The following is a 23,866-nucleotide window of genomic DNA, read 5'->3' on the forward strand; positions in this document are numbered from 1 at the left end:
CAACCATTTAGTTCACATTATTGGATCGGTTTTGAGAATCATGCAGGCGCTGTCCATTACCTGCGGTGCTGAAACTGATTAGTCAAACCAGCAGTAATCAACCATTTTGTAATTTTAACGGCATACTACCTGGATAACGTTACATTTGAATTATTCCTGTGAAGTGGTACAATCTTACTTAATTATACATTAGCCTCAAACAAGTGGCTGTGAAAAGCTAGTTGGAGCCAAAAGTGCCAGTTTCCCTCACCGGCTCACTCCAGTCAGAGCGTGGTGTTGCGTTTTCCCCTCTCCCCGTTGCTCCAATTCTTCAACGACTGATAGGTGGTTTTCTTACGCTCTCCGGGCTATTAAAGGGTAAATTACGTCGTGGGCGTAGCGGCTTCTTGTAATGGCGACCGTGCCGTAGATGTGCCTAGGTTTGTGAAAATGAAGCGAAGAAGAAGTTATTTCTTTTAAGTAAAACGCCGAGGTTCCCCAGAGGAGGACTTTGCGTCTACAAGCATCATCTTTATAAGTGGTAAACTTAGCTGTACTTTTGAACTTTTATGCCCTTTGAAATGATGAAGCTCAAGTCAAACCAAACCCGGACGTACGACGGGGATGGCTACAAGAAGCGGGCCGCCTGTCTGTGTTTCAGGAGCGAGACTGAGGAGGAGGTGAGTCCGGTGATGTTGTTGTCTGGCGGGCCAAGCTAACATTAGCAGTCGTAGCTGCCTCCAGTGTCTTCTCTGTCTGTAAATCGGTATATTTATCAACACAGCTGTGGTTTGATGCCAGCTGGAAACAATGCCTCACTCGTTTTTAACCTACTGTATTGTCGTGTGCGGCTGTTTATTAAACATTAGTTTTGAGCTCGTACTTACCTAGGTGTTATATAAGCCTCTTTAGCTGTGCATAAAACCAACCTCGGGTTTTTATACACAGCGTTAATTGGAATCAACCAGTTAGCTGCATGCTAATACTTACGGTAGCTTGCTAACTCACGTTAGCCGTGTTGCTGCTGTGGGCAGCCACAGCCCACTGCACAGGCTGTGATGAGTGGCGGTGACTTTAATCATAATGAGCGACTGGATAGAAATCGTTGTTAAGTGTTCTAAAGTGACAATCTAAGATGTTTATCTGCTCATGGTACAGATGATTTCGCGATCAAAATAGTGTTTACTTTGGCGTTAATGCAACTGGTATTGCTTGGCAAACAGTGGACTTTTATGTAGCCATTAGCTATGCTAGCATTAGCCAAAAGACAACACTGGCAGCAATACCCGGTTAGCCTACATCACTATGCATAATAGTCAACGTAACTGTTAATATGCCACTCGCTACCTTCGTGTGCTTTTCCACTAAAACCAGTCAAAGGGGCTTTCAAAGGGTTATTTGAGATCAGAGGCGATTTTGCAAAGCTGATGTCTAGTCAACAACATGCACAAAGCTGTCTTTGTAGTGGAAATATTATTACCGGGGGACGGCTAATGGAGACTTAACTAATTCCTCATTCTGGTTAAAGTAGAGGCTAGACTGTAAATACCATGGGCTGTTGATTATAGGAAACAAATCAGTATGACCTGCACGTAGCTAGGAACCTCCTTTTTTATTTTAACCAGAGACTATAGTCTACCAGATCGGCAGTTGGACAATCCTCAGCTTTTCTCCCAACACATTGTTGACACCATGAACTCACCATACTTGTGCTGAAAAAGGCAATGCAAAGTGTGAGCTAAATACATTTACAATAACTGGGCCCCAGGTCACTTCTTGGTAGTTTTCATTGACATAGTTGACAGGTACTACACGATTATCAAACAACATTGAGTTCGGCTGTAATGCCTAACCAGTCTTGTATGGGATGCTTCACAGGTACTGCTGGTGAGCAGTAGTCGACATCCTGACAAGTGGATAGTTCCTGGAGGGGGAATGGAGCCCGAGGAGGAGCCCAGTGTTGCTGCAGCTCGAGAAGTGTGTGAAGAGGTTGGTTCTGTAACTGTTTTTCATAATTATTACATCTGACTTAAGCCTATATTGTGGGCCCCTTTCTTTCTTTCTTTTGCTTGTAACTGACTGACTGATGTTCCTATGTAGACTGTGCACTGGCAAACTTTACTTGACCCTTGTATCTTAAACGTGGATGTGAAACATGCCTTTCTAGCTTTAGTTCATGGCCAGGAATATTGTTCTGAGAAAAGAATCCATTTCCATTTGCAGTGTGGCAAATACATTTTGAGTGTAAGCTCATAAGATGTATTGTATTTCATTTCTATTAAATCATGTCTGTATTTAACACTGGGCCTAATACCTTGCTCTCAAAACCCATTTCGTCAGTGCAGTCATCCTGTTTGCATGTTTGCATGGACAGAGAAAGAGAGAGCCTAGCAACATGTAAGCTCTATAATAGCATCATGTTACAAAGCAGTGTTTAGGTGTCAAAGGAGGTCACACTGAGATTGAACACTGGCAACCCAGCGGTTGCACTGCAGCACTATCCAACACCACAAATACGGCAAACGAAGGAAAACAATCAGCTTTTATTCTTTGTATGTTTTTAGACAGTTCTATTTTTTTTTATAACAGCAGCCTTGTTAAAAAAGACAAAATGTGTGTGTGTGTGTGTGTGTGTGTGTGTGTGTGTGTTTTTTTTGGTGTAATTGGTAAACTTTCCTACAGCTCATTGAAAATCAATACCACTGCTTACGCCGATCCATTAAATCCGGTATCCCCCTTGTGTACGAGCTGTACATCGCTTGGGCATTTTTATCAGAATGGCGACAGGTCACTGAAGACACTAAATCTTACCCAGCTGTCAGCTCTTGGCGGGTCACTGACCATATAAAGCCTGTTGTCCGTGTGTGATCCATCACACTGATGGATGCTGATACCATACCTTATCCTGGCTCCTGCTGTTTGGTAGCTTTGGCGGTTGCAGGATGCTCTGGCTTGCCAGCACATTTCCACAAAGGTCAAAAGCAGAGTCGCATCACTATGGATGTTTGTTAAAAGTGCTGAAAGGCCGCATTCAGAAACGTTGTGGTGACTTTGAGTGGTACCCAATGCATCACCACGTCTTGTGGCATCCTAAGCTTCTTATTTGACGGTGGTGCAACAGGACATTTCCTAATCCTGGTGAGCTTATTCTGACAACCATATGAACTGTGTAGTAATTGCTTATGCTTAAAGGTTTGGAGTCTTGCCAGGGATGGCAGTGAAGACACAGCACTCAGGAGCAGGCCAAAGGTTACAGAAGGTTCCTTTTTGTCTATCTGACTGTTCACAACCTCGGCCTATGCTCGCTAGTCATACGTCCTGCACCAGGAAGACACAAGACAGTATTGCATAACTTGTAATACCTCAATGCTGTGCATCCTCTCCCAAATGATGCCCAGTAGTCTTTAGTTACATGAATGTTTGGAGACATTTTCAATCTCAAAACATACAGGTTGACTTTTGGCCTATTACTTAATACCTAGCATGTCTTTGGGGGTTTCTAGTGGTGGACCTGCTCTTTTACACATGATCTTGCTGAAGGCCTGAAGAGTCCAACTCTGAGTCCATGGTGCAGAGAGTGCAGTCAACATTTATTTATAGACTGAAACTGGAACCTGAAGAAGCTGCAAAGATGTCAGCAAGCAGCCTGGCTCTGTATCTAAACCTGACCTACACCTCTGGGAATTAAGACCTACCTTGGAGATTATTTTTGTTATTAATATATGTATGAAGGTAACAAGCAAGTTGTCCTCTTTCTAGAAAAGATTGTGACATTTGCATTGCTTAGGTGTTAGGGTCATCATGGGAAGAGTTGGTTGTTTTAGTTTGTTCGTAACTTTTTTACATGATACGATTATGGTACTCAAAATCGTACAGCCGTCAGTATGTGACAGTAAGTGATAGCTGAACAAAGGTGTTAACATGTTGTTTACAGCTGTTGAATTTAGAACGGCATCATCACTCAAATGACAGAAAGTAGAAGTCATTTCATAAGCAAAAATACCAAACTTTTGCTGCTGGGTCCAGCTTCTCAAATCTGTCAATTAGCTGATTTTCTCTGTTTTATATTGTATCTTAAATATCTTTGGGTTTCCCACTGTTGGTTGGACAACACAAGGTATGTGAGGCTTGGGCTTGAGGAGGTTGTGATGGGCATTTTTTAACCATTAATCAAGAAAATAAATGGCAATTTAAATCAATTGTGAAAAAAATTGTTAGTTGGCAACCTAATATAGCTTATACTGTAAATGCACTTTTAGTTTGAGTTACAATTGGTCAGTAAAGTTCAAAATTACAATTAACTTTTTTTTTTTTTTTTTTTTTAAATCAGATTTAGACCACTTCCATATGTGGTCCTGAATCAGACCCAGGTTTGATTATTATTTTATTTTTATTTATTTATTTTTCAATGCAGCTGCAGTGTGAACAACCAAGGCGGATTTGATGTGACTTTTACATCAATCTACATCGACGTTTGTCACAATTATGCGCCGGCGGGACACAGACAGTAAAATTTAAAAACTTGACTAGGCCTACAAAATGGAGAGCATTGATGGAGCAAGTCAATGGAGGGAGAGTGAGGTGTTAGACCTAATTAGTGTATGCTCATTAATGGTACGGCTGCCACAAGCATTTCAAAATAAAAGCGAAAATGCTTACTTCCTCCATAATGTCCCTAACTTTAGTGCAACAGCGTGCTGCTTCTGATGTCATTGTTCTTCTGCGCATGCGGGTCAGTTCGAAACCGCAAACAGTTCACACTGGAATCGGATATAGGCCACATTTTAAAAGGTAATGTGAACAGCCAAACAAAAAATCGGATCTGAGCAAAAAATCAGAATTAAGCATTAAGACTTGCGGTGTGAACTTAGCCTATATGTCTGTTTTCAGAACATAGACTGTCAGACTAATTTGATTTACTTTATTACTTACTGTTAGCTAAATTAGACCTCATTGTACTGAAGTGTGAAATGAATGAAGAAAGTACTTGCGAGACATGACTTGACTTGGTCAAATAAAGTCAGTTTTTGTAATTGTTTTACTAGATGTTACTTGGAGGATTCAGCAACAACCCAGGAATTAGATGAGTGAATTTGCATCATATGATGTAATGTAATCTACTGAAACACAAACACTTTCAAAATTAAAGTCTCAACTAAACACTACGAGGTTAAAAAATGTAGTGTTTTATTGTTCGGCTGTTAGATCTAATTACATTGTACAGGTGTTATGTTTTTGCCTCCTTCATATTTAAGAACAGCCGTTAGTTGTCCATTGTAACTGTATGCTGTGCTATGTCTTTGTTGACATTCTCATTTACTTAACAGGCCGGTGTGAAGGGGACTTTAGGTCGCTTAGTTGGAGTATTTGAGGTGAGGATTGTTTGCTGTTGACCTTTTATTGTTTTTTGGTCTTCAAATGTAAACATACTGTGCAGCATGTTTGCGAATGAGAATTGAAAATATGATTTCCCCCCCCTCCCTCCTACAGAACCAAGAGAGGAAACACAGAACCTACGTCTACGTTCTTATTGTAACAGAGTTGCTGGAGGACTGGGAGGACTCGGTCAACATTGGTAAAGCATTGCATTTGTTTACTTGTCAAAATGGGGATCATAGGGACAAAGTGCTTAATCAGTCACCTGCTGTCTGTCACTTTTGTTTTTCTTTCCCAGGCCTTATTGATATTACTATTCAGAGATTTTATTGTAGGTTTGTTGTGGGGGAGACCAGCTTTGTTCCTTCCCTTGTGATGTTTACTTTAATGTTGTGCACAGTACTGATAATTCGTCAAATGTATTATTATTTTTTTTTTTGTTCTTGTGTTGTCTCTCTCATGTCTTAACTTGTTTCACAATGGTGTTTTGTCGACAGGGAGAAAAAGGGAATGGTTTAAAATAGACGATGCCATGCAAGTGTTGCAGTGTCACAAGCCTGTGCAGGCCACCTACTTCGAGGCTCTCCAGGAGAGTTGCCCGACCAGTAATGGAACACCTTTGGTGGCAACGATAGGCGGGGACCTTTCCCCTACCTACAGCATCAATCAGAGCTCCGTCTCGGGTATCAGATAACTAAAACTCTGACACCTCCGGGAGTTTTCGCCACCACTTGCGCTCTTACTTGTGTCATTTCTCTTCTGTTCTTTTCTCTTCTGTCTAAATAACATGGTTTGCCTTGCCAACTCCTTTGTGCCAGAACTGTGGCGCAGACCTGATGACAAGTGTTGGGTGAATAGTCTGAAACACTTTGTAAATGTAAATGTAATTTTGACCCCTATTTTTTGTTTTCTTTTTACTGACAACTGCATGAAATGTCTCCTCGCTCCCCTCATTCTCTTTCCTTAACGCGCCCTTAGCGCGGTGTTTATTGAATGCAAGAACTACTTTTTACTGTTGTAATGTAAAACTGTATACTTAGTGCTTACGCTGAAGGCTTTTGGTGGTCTTTTTTAAAGTCTCCTCCATTTTATTTTATTTTTTTTTTCAGTTATTTCTCAATGAATGTGCCCATTAGTGTACTCTCTCCCCTGTTAATAAGGATAGGAAATGTTGTCTGTATCTGAATGAACACAATTGTGGGAAGTGACTTGTCTTGCATGAGCACTGTTATGTTGTGTCTCACTCGCTCGAGTGACCTGATGCTGACTGTGCAACAGACTTGTGGTAAGGTCTTCATTTTGCTCCATATCGTGGTTTTTGGAGTCTCTTGAATCAGAAGGATATGGCCCCTCACTAGTTCTTCAATTTCAAGTGTCAAGTGTGTTTCTCTCTCATTTGGGAAGCAAGCCAAGCACTACAGGTTTCAACAGAGCATATAGACTGTAAAGAGAGACTGTCAACATACAATGTCAAATTACCACCTTTCTCCTCAGTGTCTTTACATCCTTTTTAATCCTTTTTATCTATTTTTTTTTTATTTATTTATTTTTTTTTTTATAAATTCTTTCCTTACAAAGTCTTCCTCCACATACTGAGAGGGTAGAAGTAGTAGAGCTTAAAATCATTGAGTCATGGTTATTTCAAAATGCAGCACATATCACTTAAGTTATTAAAGCCCATTTCCATATTTAACTCCTCACATTCAGTTTGGTTAAAAGCAATTGTTTACACTGTGTTCGTAACAGCACAGGTGACTAGTGAGCGCTTATTATGGTCATGATATTGCTTCTTTTTTTTTTTTTTTTTTACCCATCCTTTTTAAGTATAGTATTTAATCGGCATCCCAAAAACACTCAAAACACCTGCTTGACATCGAAATATAACGCTGATGCAGAACAAACAAACCTTGTACAGTTTGAGACCTCGTTTTTAACATGTAAAATGCTTTTGGATACTAGTTTTTGTTTTTATGTTTTTCTCTCTAACGTCTGGCAAAAGTCTCTTTAGCCGAGCTGCGTCACTTGGCCTCGATGTGGCAGGGGCAGCTGGCTCAATACTGTGAAACTGGAGGCGCTGTAGATAGCATGTTAGAGGTTTTTATTGTAAATTGTTTATTTCTGTATAGATCAAAGGTGAGAGTACAAATGACAAAACACCTGTTGCACATCTGTGAGTCCGACATGTCATTTCAACCGAGGCTGGAAGAAGTGATTGGCGTTGGCTTTGGAGCTGTTGGGAACTTTCTCTTGAGATAGCGTACAGTACTTCTGAGGCTAAAGAACAAGGCATGTGGCTGTGGTTGTTGGTGAGAGTGAAAAGTCTATGATAGAATATTCTCAAAATCCTTCCTTTTCATTTAGACCAAAACAAATTTGTAACCGTAAGTGATTCTGTTTTTTGGCCAAGCTAAAGTCTAGTTTCCAAACCACTAGTTTAAAAGTAAAGCAGACCTGAAATGTCTTTTCAAGCCAGCAGCTGTTCCACTGTCCCCAGTCAGTGTGTTTTCTTATAGGCTGTTTCTTTGATTGGTCTTCCTAAAAAAGGTAAACATGATTGTGGTTTTCTATCCATATTTAAACCTGTAATAAGAGTTTTTGACCACTTGGGAGCTGCGGAAAACAAGCTGTAAACACAACATTGACGTTTTTTATTATTATTTTTTTTTTTAAAGATTATATGGCAAACTTGTTGGCAAAAAGTTGACATATTTACACATACACATATGGAGCAAAATTGGCATACGTTGTATGTATTTTTTTAATACACAAGTCAATGATTACCTTGCCAGCACAACTACAGCTCTAATTGGGTTTTTATCTTGCACCTATTGCTAAGATTCATGAGAGCTGTAGTTTTCGAATGTCAACAAAATAAGCAAAGTTTAATCTTGGTTAAAAATGATGGGGTGCTCAATATTTACTGTCCAGTACAGTAGCAGATGTTCATTTAACTTTGAATATGGACAGAAAACTCGAGTATCATGATTCAGTCGAACAGAAACTGATGGGGGGGGGGACTTTTTCATGTGAAGGACCCCTAAACTGACACAAATTAGACCACCCCCATTTAATACCCCCCCCCAAAAAAAAAACAAAAAAAAAAAAAACAGAAAAATAGAAAAACCTAAGTGAGAATATTACAAGAAAAAGTCAAAATATTAAAAAAATAAAATAAGTCCTAATATTTCAAGAAGTAAAGTTGAGCTACTTGTTCTGATTGACAGCATATGTGAAAGGAGTCAAAGGCTCCTTCACAACCGTTTGAGCCTTTGAACTGTTTTGTTGCTGTGTATCAGAAAAGTCAGGTGGCCAAAGTCTTGCTTTATGATGCTCTACCTGGCACTTCATGAGAGTTTGTGCTGATTAGACTTTGAGTCTGTAATGAAATGTTCAATCGGATGTTAAGGGGATGAACCTTTTTTATATGGTTTGAAAAAAAATCTAAAACCTCTCTGAAGTGATTGGCAATTCGCTCTTGGTGGTTGGACGCCAGTGACAGGTACTGTCAAAATGAATGTGAGGAGGATTTCTACAAGTAACAGCCAGTGATTTAATTATTAATGACCACTTGTTCTTGATCTTTTTTTTTTTTTTTTTCTTTAATCTGTTGTGTTATTGACAAGCTAATGTCTTGTATATAGCTAACACAGCACCCTTAGAGCCAGAGGACACACTGGCTTTGGTCAATAAGGAGTAGTGTCTTTTTTATTATTATAAACCACTCCCTGCTAACTTAAAATTCAGGCACTTCCTGTTATAAGTAAAGTGATTTGGGCTGGAGTTCAGGAGGGAATTTATGAAGTACATGTATCCATATAAGCACGTTGGAGTTGAAAGGCGTCAGACCTTTCTCCCGATCAGAGATGTCACTTTTTAATTCACCAAAGGTGATGGTTTAAATATGTATTGCCTCATCTTGTGGCCAAAGCAACAAAAAAAAATGAAAAGCACATCACTTTGCAGCTGAGGATTGTAACATTCAGTTTCCTTTAGCACGATGAGGTCATTTTCATGACTAAATGACTTCAATGATTAGAAATGGATTGAAAAAGCTGCTAAAAGATTACCCCAAATACTAGTAATTAAATTGAACATGTGCACCCGACCTCAGCCTTGAAGTTACATACTCGTAATTGTGTTCTCCAAGGTATACGTGTCACTGGAATTTTTCTTTTCCTCTCTGTCATTTAGGACTGGAATTAAACCAGTGCAAGAAGACTGAAGATTGTAATATAAATGTGCCAACAAATAAACACCAGTATTTCACATTCAGGCCAGTGTCATTGTGTTCATGTCGGCAAGACGTATTTTTATATTTGTGCCTGTAGTACTTTCATACAGTAATAATACTACACTAAAATCTAGATAAGAGGATTGATTTGAAGTTTAGTGTGCTGCACTGAACTTATTGAACAGGGATTTCCTTGTTTCTGTTTTATTTATTTTAGAAATCAGGGGGCAGTGTCATAACTCTTATTGCTGTGTCCCCATTCCACGCTACAGGCATACGATATATAAATAAATCTTAACAGTACACTATTTTTGCATTTGGTATACAAAGAATTACCACACTTAACTGTTTTACAGAAAAGGAAATGATTGTCCATCAGAATGCCACTGCAAATAAACAGCGAAAGGTGAAAGACCTCCCTTAAAATGTTAAGCTGTAGCTAGAGCCTCGAACCTTATCCCAAACTAGGCCTGATTTTAAGTTGTGTGTTCACTATGGAAAAGTGGACACAAAAAGTGAAAACAAAATTAAGTTAACATAGTCAATATGCACCCTAAAAATCAGATTTTCTTTGAGTGTGCTATTACAATGCAATGCACAAGGGAAATGGCAGAGCTGGAACAAAATCAAATTGATTATGGATGGTGGTGAAACAGCCTCAGAATCACGACTAAAAATTGTAATATTGTTTTGGGTAAAAAAATAGTTTTGCAGTCTCTCTGTAGGGTCAAATTGGCAGTTTAATTCTTAAATTGAGGTTGATTGATGTTTGTATCATTTCATGTTAGTATTAAACGGTTGAATATATTTTTCTTCTATACTAACTGCAAAACTAGAAGACTATCAGGCTTAGTATGCAGAGTATACAATAAGCATGCTGCAGAGTGATAAGAGCAAACGTATGCCGTATAGGTTAAGGTCATTGAACTGCATTGTGGGACAATAGTGTACACTAATTTGTTACTGTTAACCCCCTCTCCCCGCCCCCTCTCACACACACTCCCAAGAAAGTGAATGTGGAAGACAGAAGCAGTTCTGGCTGTCTGGGAGATAGCAGCCAAATCCTCCAATAAATTTAGCTCCCTACACCCTAAGTTTATTAGCAAAACGTCTAAAAAGAAAACAGCCGTGTGTCACTTCTGCAGTGCAATGTTGACTGAGACAGCTGGGACCACCTACATTTTATTGCCACTTATAAAAGGAAGCATAAAGAAAGGTGAGCAAAGTCTAAGTGACGCTAGCAAAGCTAGCTAGCTAACATTATCAATATGCCTCTCTACCAAAACTCTTCACCCGAAGTGATTTATTCAATATTAACTTTAAATATAAGCTAGTTGTGTATATACTGTGTGTTTCCGTTTGTTCTGGTCTTGGATTGGTCCCACTCTGTGTCTCTGTCTTGTCTCAGTTTAGGTGGTCTTGACTACAACACTGACTGTCACAGCTCGTAACCACATGCACTTATCCTCCCTTTACTACTTCAATTAATGATCAAAGAATGATGCCATTTCACATCTAGGCTATTTTAAGTTACGTACATAACTGGACAGTCATCTTGACTTGTGCTCACTAGTCTTCTAAATCCCAAACTGCTAACGTCCCTCTGCTCAGCATGAAAGAAGATCTGAGAATGTTTGAAACAAGCAGTTAACTTTTAAATCCATTGTCACAATCCACAACCACAATTGAGAATCCTCCTTAACACAAACAATACTGAGATGGGTGACTTTCATTTTGATTTTCTTTATTGTACAGAAAGATGGTGACATTTACTGAGGCTGCTGTCCTCTGCCGCGTCCGAAGCCACCCCTCTGCAACAGGGAAAAGGTTTTGTTAATATATCAGCCAACACGAGTCCAACAGAAGAATGTTTTATCACTGCACTATACAACTAAAGTCAGCTTGCTGGCATTCCTTATTGAACCCATTATAAAACCGCACCCACAAGCGAACAATGTTTCAGGGAGGAATGTTTGACATTCTTGTATAATTGCTGTATAAAACATTCATTTGCCATACAAGAAAAAGAAATGCTTGTCTCAAACAAATAAAACTTACCACAAAGGGAAATTTACATGGTTTTACAGTGAAAATATGAAAGCAGTACTTACAAACTGGAATTCTGTGGCAGCTCCAGCACCAGCCTCTGCTTTCTTGTCAGCACCAGCTGATGGAGAAGTTATGAATAAAAAAAGTCAACCAACAACTTTCAAATCTTAAGCTTCAAAACACATAAGCCACCACTAGAAACTAGCTAAATAAAAAGGCTTATACCACACAGTGTTTACTTTTGAGAAAGTCTTTGACTACATTGAAAGGGAAGATACCCAAGGTAAATAACTTCAGTCTATTGTTGTGAAACTCTGCTTAAAAAAAAGTTAACATTCAATGCTTAAATGCAAGTTTCAATTGAGGGATTTTCTTTCAATTATATACATTTTTTTCATTCTCAAGAATAAATTGTTGGCAATTACAGAGCATTCTCAATGCATAACAATCCAACTTACCATTTCAAGACAAAGTCACTATTTCTACCTGCCTTTCTAAGACTTTATGCTGCTCATTTAAACTATTAACAACACAAGGCCACATAAGCAACTCAGTTCATAAGGGTGGATTACATTGCTACAAGTATACTTACGGGGTGCAGCAGATCGTCTGTATGTATCTCTGTCAGCCTCACCACGGTTAAGGCGGGCGGGCCTCTCTCCTTCCATTCCTGCAGAAATAAACAACGAAAATTCAGCTCAGGTCCACTTTGGTTATGGGTTATTTAGCTGCACACAAAAGGATGAAATCAAGAGGAAAAGCAGTACACTTTGAAGTGAGAGTTAAGTTTTAAAGCCAAGGGGTTTCACTAAATACAGTGAGCCATGTAAGGGAACAGTATTGGTTAACATTTGGCCTCAGGGACTCCATCATGAGCTGGGGTTGATGCATAGACTGTATAGGCGAGGCCAAAACATCTTGATTGCCCCCTGGTGGCTGGCTGCAGTATAGACCATAAATCCCATCCCCTCCATGTTAGCAGATAGGACATGGGCCAAACTAAAAAATATATTTTTTCAAAAAGGTGGTTTTTCATTTTAGGTAGTTCTTATCACACTGATGTTTGTTCAAGTGTAATTTCTTTCTGATAAGTGGTTTTCATTGGTTATTTGATGCTATGAAAATGGTGAAATTTCATGATTGACTCGCAATTGGTCAGGTGGGTGTCGGGCGGGACTTGATACTGTCGCGTCAACGCCTGATCCCTACTGCGCAGACTCTGGCTCCAAAATGACAAGATGCAGCACCCGTATCTGGGATATTTTGGCTTCACTTTTGTACAGTGGAAGGAGGTGGAGGCGCGTCGGCCATCTTTAGATACAGTCTATGGAGCAGATTATTCATGACCAACTTGAAGACACTTGTATGCTTAAGGGCGAAACCTGACCCTAGAATGTACTGCTGTGCGCAGGAACAGCAGACTTCCTGTTGCAGCTTTTACCCGGTTTAGACCTAGTGCTGGACTTCAATGCAATCGCGGTCGGTTTAATCTGAAGCAGGTTGTAAAAAACATTAACAAATGGTTAAGTGTCACTTTCACTGCGCTTGGCACTCTGCTGCTCCCGTCTTCTTAGACAAAGTGCAAGGGTACGCTCTGTGCTTTGAGTGTATTTTTTTTTTGAGCGCTCAAATTAACAAACTGTCCAGTTTGTGCACCCTGTCGCTCAAAGTGGCTAATTTTGAACTTATCCAAATGTGTACGTGAGAGCGAGACCAGCTCCAAAGATTAAAAAAAAATAATCAATATGTGGCAGCAAATGTTGATATCGTTGCCGGTCGGCCACAAATAAATTAATGTGTGCTTGCAAATTGTTATGATCGCGCTACAAAAGGAACAAATTGCCTAATTAGCTATGCATCTGAAAAGTAGTGGAATTTTTGTAGACTTTGCGGTTGAGACCACCCAGCCCCTCCATGTCTTCACATCCGGAGCAGAGGGAGGATGAGAGGATCAATGATGCTACAGATCTGTTGGAACTGGCCTGCACACTTTACTTAACCTGAAGTTCAAGAACTTTAGGTAAACATTAACCAGTCCAGCAGTATGTAATTATTCTTATGTTTTTTTTTTGGTGATATATACACACACGCTTGTCAATAAGTACATCATATCTGCCATTAATTAGTCTACATATTTTTTTTAATAAACTAAACTAAGTTCACAATAAATCAATGTATTCTTTAATTCTAGGGATGGGGTAGGCTCTAAATATTGGTGTTTTATTACAAAAATAAACTTGTCAATCTAAATACACATTTTCCTCTTCATGTTTTTTGCTTTTGTAAGATTTATATCATTGTATTGGTGTCTTATTGTTATCACCTTGAAATTCTCTCTAAAGCACAACATTTTCTGGGGATCTACTCAAAGATTCCTGTTTGATGGAAGATCCTTAAATACATAAGCATCAGCTGTTCTGAATAAGGTAGCAGATCCAGACACATGTACCGATAAAGAAAGGGTGATTATCGGACTTGTGATTTCCCCACAAAGTCCCAGCCCTTCCTACTGAATTAGCAGAAAATATTATTGAGACTTGATCGGTGGTTGGATTTGCATTTTCCAATTCTATAATTATATAACATAATTCAGTTACAGCAGGTCATCTGAGGTTAATATACAGCTGAAACCCTCAACTATCAGTTGCTTAACTCTCAACACTTAGCCATGGCTGCAACATTTTGTCTTCATGTTAATCTCTCTGGAATGCTTCCACTCAGCAGGCTAAAGGCCCTGACGCACTAAGCCAACGGCCGGGCACTAGTGGCAACAACGGCTGACTGTGGCGTCGTCGCCTTTGTCTGGACCAAAAATTAGCACTGGAACACACCGCAGAGACTACAGCCGACGGCCAAGTACCACGTACACTCTGCACCTGCGTGAGAGGAAATAACTCTCCATTCCAGCAGGCGGCGGTAATCTATCATTCAACAAGGGAAACCAGATACCGTTGCTACGATACCCACAACAAACGGCGTTTGCTCCATCAGCGGCAGAACCGAACAGAGCCTAAGGTCCCCTCTGCTTCACTCCCCACCAGTAAGACAGCGGTACTGGGAGATGGCTAACCAGACTGTGCCTCTCCCGGTATTTGATGCTTTCTTTCCGCAAAGAAGTCTCCCTACAGTGAGAGGGAGCGGAGGGACCGAACGGCCTGCTGCTGGCTCATTAGCTCACGTTAGCTTGCTAATTTCACCCACTCAACATGCCTTCATCATACACTGGTTACTGTAAATTAGCCAAACTAAATTGTCACTCATCTGGCGATAGCAAAGTGCTTTCCTACGATGTGACAAGAGTGTGTGAATTAAACATTAAGTTGGTACATTTTACTAATTTAGAGGCTGGCCAACTGGCTGCTAAGCTAGCTTGCCTGCTAAGGGGATAATTGTTTAGCGGTGCAGAGAAAGGGAAGTCTATTACGGTCTTTACATTAAATATCACGGTATAGGACATTAGTTTATTTTGTAATGTGTAGGTATGTAGAGATCTTTTAAGACACGTTATTGTTGGAATAAATATGCCTACACAAGTAGTTAAGTATATCTTGTACGTTTGCCATCCTATGGACATAATGTGCAAAAATAGATATTCCAATCGTTCAAACCTGTGCGTTTCTTTTAAAAGAAACATTTTAAAGTCATTTTTGACAGCTCGTATGTGTATTGGATTGATCAGATAAGATGATAAATGAAAGGAGCCTTGGGTGTGCATGTCACAGTCGTTTGTTTTCCTCACTCGTTTCCAAGCTGAACAGCCTATCAGATGAATAGGCTGCTCGGGCAAAGGCGCGAGGCCCAGACTATGCTGTCGGCCCAACTAGGACTGACCGTCTGGCGTGTCAGGGCCTTTACATAAATGACTTGTGTTGTTTGATAGTCAGACTGCAAAACGTAGAGGGAGTCTACAATCAATTTGATGTATTTTGAAAACTTAAAACAAGACAGATTACATTAGTATTCTAGTGGCATTGGCTGATACTGGCTTTAAAAAGCAACATCAGTTATCACTGTCAGTATTCTGCAGATTGTGGCATTGGCTTTAAAAAAAATAAAGTATATTCCAACGATAGAACAAAAGCAAGCAACATTCAACCAAACGCCCATTGCGTGTATTACAGTGAGCTTACCCTTGGGCCTGGGCCTTGCGGTCTCTGGGCGGGTCTGGCGGCGCAGAGTGGCGGGAACAATCTCAGGGGGAAGGTGGAGGAAGTCTCTCAGGTACTGGATACCTTCGTTGGTGAGGTACCAGTAAAAATGACGCCAGGCAAATTGCTCCTTGACATACCCACAGGACTTCAAGGACTGGGAGGAAAAACACAAACATAATGTAGTGGTAGTTTTCACACTGGGTAGAGTACTACCAACTCCTCTACTGTAAGCACATACTACACAGTGCATCTTTTCAGACAGTGGTTCATTAACATGTCATGCTCCCCCTTTTGAAGCTCATTTTTATTCTCATGCCCACCCACCTTACATGAACCAACTGTTTAACCAAAAAAGCCCCATTGTTTTATTAAAATACCCTTATCAAGACCCTCAATCTGTTTCTTTACAAGCATTTCAAGTATATATTTAAAAAAAAAAAAAAAAAAAAAAAAAAAAAAACTTACTGATCGTGTCTCTTCCCTCAAAACACAAAAACTGATTCTACTCTACATGTTTTGCAATCTCGCTAACCTGTATCTTGCCGGCATTGTTATCAACAAAACACTTGTGTTTTTATCGTTGAAAAATAAAAATCAGGCTTCAACTTTGTTGTTTCTCCCTAACCATGTGTGTACCACCACAAGTCTCAATGCCTCCCATCCCCATTTTGTGACCCTCAGGGATTAGCATACATTCAGGTTACAGGGTCAATCGATTTTTTCTAAATAAAGATAATTAAGCGCGATGTTTGACAAACCCAGAAAGTTGTGTAAAAACAGGAGCCGCTCAAAGACTAACCATCTGGATAAATTAAAAAAAATTTAAAAAAAAATTCCATCCAGTGTATAAGAATCTATCAGAGAAACAAATGGTTACTTACCTCTGTAACCCAAATATAAACTGATGCATGAGGCACAAACTGGGGATAATGGCCACGCTGTATCGGACCAACTACTTTAAAAGTTTAAGTTAATTCAGCTGTGCGTTGGACTATAATTACTTCCAAAGACAACAGTAAAATCCGAGCATGAAATATAACAATCTTAACAAAATGCGAGTGGATGTTGCCCAGCATTTTGGACTTTCTATCTCAAATGTAATTTTCCTATTGGATCTTCATGTGTGTCCAGTTAAGTGAATTATTTCTATTGAAACATGACCTATTGCTTCTGCAAGTGCAACGATAGCACTGTAACATTACAAATAGTTTATTCTTCAGAGAGAATGGCTCTACAGGAAACAGACCAACATTCGTCTATACAGCTCAGCTAATATAGCTACATACAAATATAAACCTTGGATCACCCAGTTTCTCACCTGCATCGCTTTCATCACATGAAGGTTGGGCACATTCTTGTCAGCAAGCTCCGGATGCTTGGGCAGATGGACATCTTTCTTGGCCACCATGACTCCCTCCTTGAATAGGAGCTCATAGATAGCAATGCGATTCTTCTTGGGCATCAGCATCTGTTGTAAACGACATATTTATGCATCAAATTCCTCTAGTAACGTTAACGCTGCAGACAGCTTACAATAGCTTCCACTATAAGGGCATGTTAGCGGCTGGCCTGTTAGCCAACTTAGCTACATGTACTAATATAAACCAAAGCAGCATAAAGCCCATCAACTAACGCTTTATTAAATCAATATACTAGGTTTGTTTGGTTTACATCAGTAGCCACACACTTCCATGTAACGTTACATTAACGTCGACCAAGTCGGCCCGCGTTAACCGAGAGAAATGGCAGCCTGTTCGTGAACATCAGTGCCGGGGTCACTTCCCCACTTCTAAGTCTAATATCCACGATTGTAAAGCGTGTAAGGCTGAAATACGTTTAGGTTTTTCATTGTGACATTAACAACAATCGAATATCAAACATTATTGTTTTATCAAACATGAGATGTTGAAGATATATTTAGATTACTACGCTACTCCTGTCTTTACCTTTCCACTTGTTAAGGGACCGGAGCCGGAAGGAACGACAGTCGTTGATCGGGAAGGTTTATCCTCGCGACCCGGGCCTGCTGGAGATGTGTCGCCCCCTGTTGGCGTGGAGGGGAAGAACAACAGAACAACAGCCTATAGGGAATATACAGTGATGGTGTAGCAAAGACTGCATTTATTAGTTATACATGAAACAACGTTTTTAAGTTATCATTTTTTTTTGTTTTGTTTTTTTAAATAAAACCTATTAAAAATCTATTTCTATCCAACGCTCTGGCGAATGTCATAAAAATATATGCATATGTGGGTCTGTACATGCTCAAATCCTGTCTTTTTATTAATTTTAGCATTGTTTTATTTCCATGTCTTATCTGTATTATTATTATTATTATTATTATTATTATTATTATTATTATTATTATTATTATTATTATTATAGCCTATTTATCTTATATCACTGTTGGGTATTTCAATCCATTTTTATTTTTTTCTGATTTGATTTGCCTCATTGCAGTCCTGAACTATTTAAATCCTTAATGTAAGGTAGTACATCATTTTGTTTTGAAAATTTGTTTTTAATTTTAATTTCATAATTCTACAAAAGCATAAGTATCAAAACATTGGATGAAATCTGAAATAATTAGTGGTGAAATGTAACTACTGTAAGTGCATTTATTTAAGCACTGCACATAAGTACAATCAAAGGTACTTGTACTTAACCACTCAATGCTACTTTATACTTCTGTACTACAATAAGAGGCAAATACACCACTGCATTCATTTCAAAAGCTTTAGCCATTACTATACAGATTAAGACTACATGCAAAAACATAAATTCTTCTTATAAATATGATTCTCTCTTCATAGATTAGCAATACATATTAAAGTAATCAAAAGCTGCTCCACCTCTACTAACTACAACAGTAAAAGGCTACCCACACATTAATAATAATAATCCAGTACATATAACACTCACAGGGACTGCAAATCCACTTTTGATACTTATATTTGCTAGTAATACTTATATAGCCTACTTGAATAACTTTTTCAACAAACATTCACTGGGAATAAATATTATTAATACATTTTGTGACAAACTTCATAAAAAAAAACTTTTTTTCATATTCCTTGTGTGTGATGATAAAAACATTTCACTTGCTCATATATTCCTCAGTAATGATTCCCTCCCTCCAAATGATCCCCTTTCAAAGCAGAGCTGTTTATTTAAGCCTTTTTATGGCAGTTTAATGGGTTGTATGATCCCAAATGAGATGAGATGATTTCCTCAAAACAAACAGACTGGGAGGCAGAAGATTTCCATTCAGCCTGATTGCAAAAACAACCTCCGTGAGAACGGCTGGAACTAATCATTATTGTTGTTATTAATTAACGTGTTGATAATTTTTCTGAGTAGGCTTCTGATAATTGTTTAGTCTACAGAATGTATTGAAATTGTAAAAAACAACAACAACAACAAAATTACCAAATTACTTGTTTTTTAAAAAAAATAGAAAAGCAACAAATCTTCACATTGGAGAAGCTGGGACCAGACAATGATTAGCATTTTCTTTTTTGATAAATTACCTAATTGATTAATCGACTCTCAAAAAGTTTGATTCATTTTGTGTCAATCACCTTACCGTTTTTGCACCACATTTACCAATGGCTTTCCTGGTCACCATTTTGCACGTTCCATCCTCTTCGTTTTAAAGAATGCAGAACTATTTTAATTAAAAAGTCACATATTATTTATACAGTTTTTAATCTTTTTTTACTGTAATTTTTTAATGATTCTTGACTCTTGCAGTACCTGTTTTTCTGGGCAAATTCCTTGCTGTGAAAACCTCCTGGGCAATAAACCTGTTTCTGAGTCTGTTTTATATTAGGTACAATTTTTGTAACATAAAGCCTAGCTAGCTGGCATTTAAACTGTGAATTTTATTTTTTTTTTATTCCTAGTTAGTTATGATGAGTCTGTTTTATTCGTTGATTGTATTCTTTTATTTCATTCATTCTTTATTTTTATCTTTTTCTATTGTATTATCTATTGTATTATTTTATATATAGGCCCCCCCCCCCCCCTTTTTTTTTTCCAGCATACATCTCTCTTCCAGAATACGTCGTTCCCTCTCATAGACTGTACAGTCTATGTTCCCTCTTAAAAACGTTTATTTTGAAAGAGCTTTCCGGAAGTTATTTTGTTCTTAATGAAGTCCATCCCCCATCTGGGGGCTCCTTTCAGCGATATATCTAGCTAACGCATAGGCGATCCAACGGAGGCTGTCTCTACTGATGAAGACAATGATTACATTTTACAAATATTCAAAAAAGCTGGACTAAAATTTCTTTTCGGTATGTTATTCTTATTATTATTATTATTTTATAACCACATAGCCTACCCGTTATTAACAGCTAGCTTAGGTTTATTCAGTTGTGAATAAAGTAGCTTAATTTATAGTTGCTGAACCGTTGCATCTAGCTAATATCGGTGAGAACAGGCGTTTTCACGCACTGATGGTCTTGCTGAGACTAAATTAAAGTCCATAGCATTACAAGTTAATTGTTTTGAGAAGGAAATTTATTGTTATAGCATCTCTGTTTGCATCACAGAAACCTGCAGTTTTGCGATGAAGTGCGGGCAACTTGAACCACTGCCAGTCTGCACTCCTGCTTTCTTGACACTCATTTAAAATCCAAAAGGATCAGGGTGTATATAAAATACGTTTACAGTTTGACATAAGAGAATACATTTAACAGCATTCAGTAGGAGTTGCATGTGCAGAAGATGAAGTGAGAGACGCAGCAGCAGCCTGTGGTGGCTTCAGCAGCAGAGGGCAGGGAGGGATGTCGAAATAAAAAAAATCGTCCCTGGGGAGAGAGCCTGTGCTTCCTCCAGACCAGCACATTTCTTTGATTTATCATTGGAGAGCAGCTGGTGGTAAATCAGATCAGAACTGCTGACCTCCATGTGAGCCAGACTCTGATCTGGGAGCTCTGTCCACGGTTCTGAACTCTGCTGCATCGTGCATACAGTATAGGGCTACAGTACAGTACAGTCGTACAACAGGCTGCTGGACACTGTGCATCTCTAATCTGTAGATATCAAATTGAATACCATCTAAAGCAAAAGTGTGATGTCGCCTATACCTTTAACAGAAGTCAATTCATTCAAAAAACATTGTGTTCTTTCTCATGTCTTAAAGGGCCACTCCGCTGTTTACACATGAAGTTCCGTTACTCGACTCACTGCTCAGCCTGTAAAACCATTAGTAGGCTGTACTGTCTTCTGTAGCTCTGGAGGAGCTTTTTCTGTTGAGTCTTACAACAATATCAGGATTGTCTCAGCTTTGACTCTGACGACACATGTGCAGTGTGTCATAAATTGGAGGTGTGAAGTTTGAAAGAAGTGGGCATTTACCAAGTCTTCAGAAGATGCTCTTGAGTTGCATTTTGGGAAGTGTAGGATCCAGTGTTTTTGACGCGTGGCTAAAGGTTAGGAAATCTCGGCCTCTGCTGCTTTGAAGTCTCCCAACTTGGTGGAAGTACCTTAAAATTCACTTTATTTGTCTGTAGTCTTTTCAACAGACTAATACTGTCATTTCCTGTATGCGGGAGATTGTCAGCCTGACCAAGTACATTTTATGTCATTCAGTATATTTGCATCTGTTAAACTGAGTAGTAGTTGCAGCAGAGTAATCTAGAGTATCACCTATCATGTGCTGGACAAAAAGATTGTCAGCCTGATTACTGTGCATTTCATCTCATTCTCACTAGTGCTGAAATGATCAGTTGATTAATCACTAATTAATCGACAACAGTGTTAATAATTGCTTAGTCACTTAAATAATTTATCAAGCAAAAATGGCGAGGGTTCCAGCTTTTTAAAGTTGAGGATTTTGATGCTTTCCCTGTTTTGCAATCATTCTACACTGTAAGTTGGACAAAACACACAATATGACCATGAATTTGTTATTCAGAAAAATAATGGTTGAATAATGGTTATTCTCATTCAGTGTTTTTGCTGTCAACAAGAGTAGAGATCATCTGCCCCCTACGTGGTTTGTTATGAGGAAATGATCTCAACTCATTTCTGGTCATCAAATCTATCAACCAGCAAAGCCTAAACAAACATAGATATGCTTTATGAGGGGATCATTTGGATGCAGGGACTGAATACTGAAGAATAGCGTCGAATTTTTTACCATGAACTACAAAAGGAATACAAATTATTATAACGTAAATGTTGCGCTAGTTAGATTTTTGAGGGTCATTCAAGCATAATTATGTGGTTTATTTAGTTTGGAGAATTAATCATATGCACAAGTATCTGACCTATTAATTCAGTCTTGAATTTCATAGCAATATCATAGCTGAGGGTAATTTAGAGAGAGAGAGAGAGAGATGGGCATGAGTGGACACATGTTGAAGGGCTTTTATTAGAATGAGTGCCTAATTGGATCAATTCACGTGACAAATAAGAGACACTCATTTGATTTGCGGCACCCAGTTTAACTCCTCTCTGTTTTTGTAGGAGCAATGACAAATGAGCTGTCATTGCTAATGTAATTACTTTGACTACTAAACCCCAAGTCTCTCTTTTCTTTATCTGTATAAATAACAATAGATTTTTCCATGTTTATTCCCAGTGGGCATAGACGCCACTGTTTGCTTCCAATTTCCATTTTCCCTTACAAACTTGGCATGTCACATCTGGTGCTCACGAGCCCCGCCTGACATTAGTTGATTAAAAGCAATTAAACCTATTCTTTTCCATTAGTCCCTTTTGCCTTGGTCACCAAGAATATAGCTTCAGACATCCTAAGCCTTTCCATCTATGTCTGAGTTTTGGATCAATGCAATTAAAATTTAAATTTCATCTTGGTTCCTCTGAGAATTACCACAACACAGTAAGTTACAATTGTTTTAAAGTTACTTACTACTGCTGAAGCCATCTGAATGAGCCGATTTGGAGCATCTTTTTAAAGCTTTACTGTATCGAATCTCTATGGACAAACACTCAAGTCAATAATTTACACCCATGAATGGAAAGGATCATCCTAAAGCTTCCTATGTTTTGTTACATGTTCAGGGACTCATTGTATGAGTGCAGGGTTTTGGCTTTGGCCTGAACTGTAAGGTAATTTGAGTCTGTGATAGGATCCTCACAGGGGATCATGCAGAAAGGCAGGCTGCATTTCCTTAAAGGCCTGGGGGGGGGGTTGCAAGGACAGAGCTGTCATTACATACCAGGGTATGCTGTGTTGTGCAACTGCCTGAACTGTGGAGTTGCAGACTAACTTGAAATAATAATAAGAAGAATTGTCCTGCCTTGGCACAGAATACATGTCATTCATTGTTTTGTGTTTAATGAAATATGACAGGCAGCTCTGTGATGGAAAATGAAAAGCTATAGGATGAACCTGATTCTATGAATTAACAGACATTTAGCTGTGTGTGTGTGTGTGTGTGTGTGTGTGTGTGTGTGTGTGTGTGTGTGTGTGTGTGTGTGTGCGTGCGCGTGTGTGTGCGTGTGTGTGATGTTAGCTACATACATGATTTCTTAGTAGGCCTGTCACGATAACAAATTTTGCTGGACGATAAATTGTCCCAGAAATTATTGCGATAAATGATAATATTGTCGTTCTGAGACCATTTTCATCTAATATAATGATAATGGCATAATAATGCAGGTACACCTTTTCAAAGATCAATACACTTTTATTTCTAAAGAATATTTAACACTGGAACTGGAAGACATTTTAAATATCCACAATATGTCTTTGATCTCCTTTAGTATGTCGTCTTTCACGCTGTTGGACAGTTGTGGAATTGCCGTTTGTGACACGTATGTTCTCCCAGGCAATTCGTACTGGCTGTCAAATGTTTGCAGCATTCGTCGAGTGTTTGTTTGTGCGATAGACTACAGACTCTGTACTACATTTAACAATGATTTACTAAACACTAAATATTAAATTTAAATAATATATAATTAATAAATTATATCTATATCTATGTGGCTATCTGCCACATGGCGAGTAAATGTTTGTATCAAAATAGTTCTGTTTTTCAGTCTTCATTTTGGCGAAGGTGCAGCTACTTTCTTCTGCTCCTCTGCTGTCTGCAGGTCGGAGCTT

The 23,866-nt window shown here is 38.8% G+C and overlaps 3 protein-coding genes across 5 annotated transcripts in view; 2 read left to right on the top strand and 1 right to left on the bottom strand.

Annotated features, from left to right (window-relative positions):
* Positions 1-364: 364 nt before the first annotated feature.
* On the top strand, positions 365-8,369 carry nudt3b (nudix (nucleoside diphosphate linked moiety X)-type motif 3b). Its single transcript, XM_031301931.2, has 5 exons — positions 365-659; positions 1,858-1,968; positions 5,307-5,351; positions 5,470-5,554; positions 5,853-8,369. The coding sequence occupies exons 1-5, from the start codon at positions 549-551 to the stop codon at positions 6,047-6,049; spliced, it is 549 nt and encodes a 182-aa protein (XP_031157791.1). The 5' UTR covers positions 365-548; the 3' UTR covers positions 6,050-8,369.
* Positions 8,370-11,317: 2,948 nt separating this feature from the next.
* On the bottom strand, positions 11,318-20,814 carry rps10 (ribosomal protein S10). 2 transcript variants are annotated; one of them, XM_031301932.2, is made up of 6 exons: positions 17,733-17,862; positions 17,105-17,254; positions 15,766-15,940; positions 12,228-12,305; positions 11,698-11,753; positions 11,318-11,397 (listed from the first exon to the last, which is right to left on the bottom strand). In XM_031301932.2, the coding sequence occupies exons 2-6, from the start codon at positions 17,252-17,254 to the stop codon at positions 11,356-11,358; spliced, it is 501 nt and encodes a 166-aa protein (XP_031157792.1). In that variant the 5' UTR covers positions 17,733-17,862; the 3' UTR covers positions 11,318-11,355. The 2 variants fall into 2 exon arrangements, with proteins under 2 accessions (XP_031157792.1, XP_031157793.1); XM_031301933.2 differs by lacking the exons at positions 17,105-17,254; positions 17,733-17,862 and adding an exon at positions 20,810-20,814 and having other exon boundaries at positions 15,766-16,036.
* pacsin1b (protein kinase C and casein kinase substrate in neurons 1b) overlaps positions 19,918-23,866 on the top strand; it is a 32,662-nt gene continuing 28,713 nt past the window's right edge. Inside the window, exon 1 of one of the 2 annotated variants that reach the window (XM_031301928.2) lies at positions 19,918-20,084. The gene's annotated coding sequence lies outside the window, so the exon portion shown is untranslated. The remainder of the gene's footprint in view (positions 20,085-23,866) is intronic. The other variant, XM_031301929.2, reaches the window with a different exon arrangement.

This window comes from Sander lucioperca, chromosome 6 (genome assembly GCF_008315115.2).
Source record: "Sander lucioperca isolate FBNREF2018 chromosome 6, SLUC_FBN_1.2, whole genome shotgun sequence".
NCBI classification, from domain to species: Eukaryota; Metazoa; Chordata; class Actinopteri; order Perciformes; family Percidae; genus Sander; species Sander lucioperca.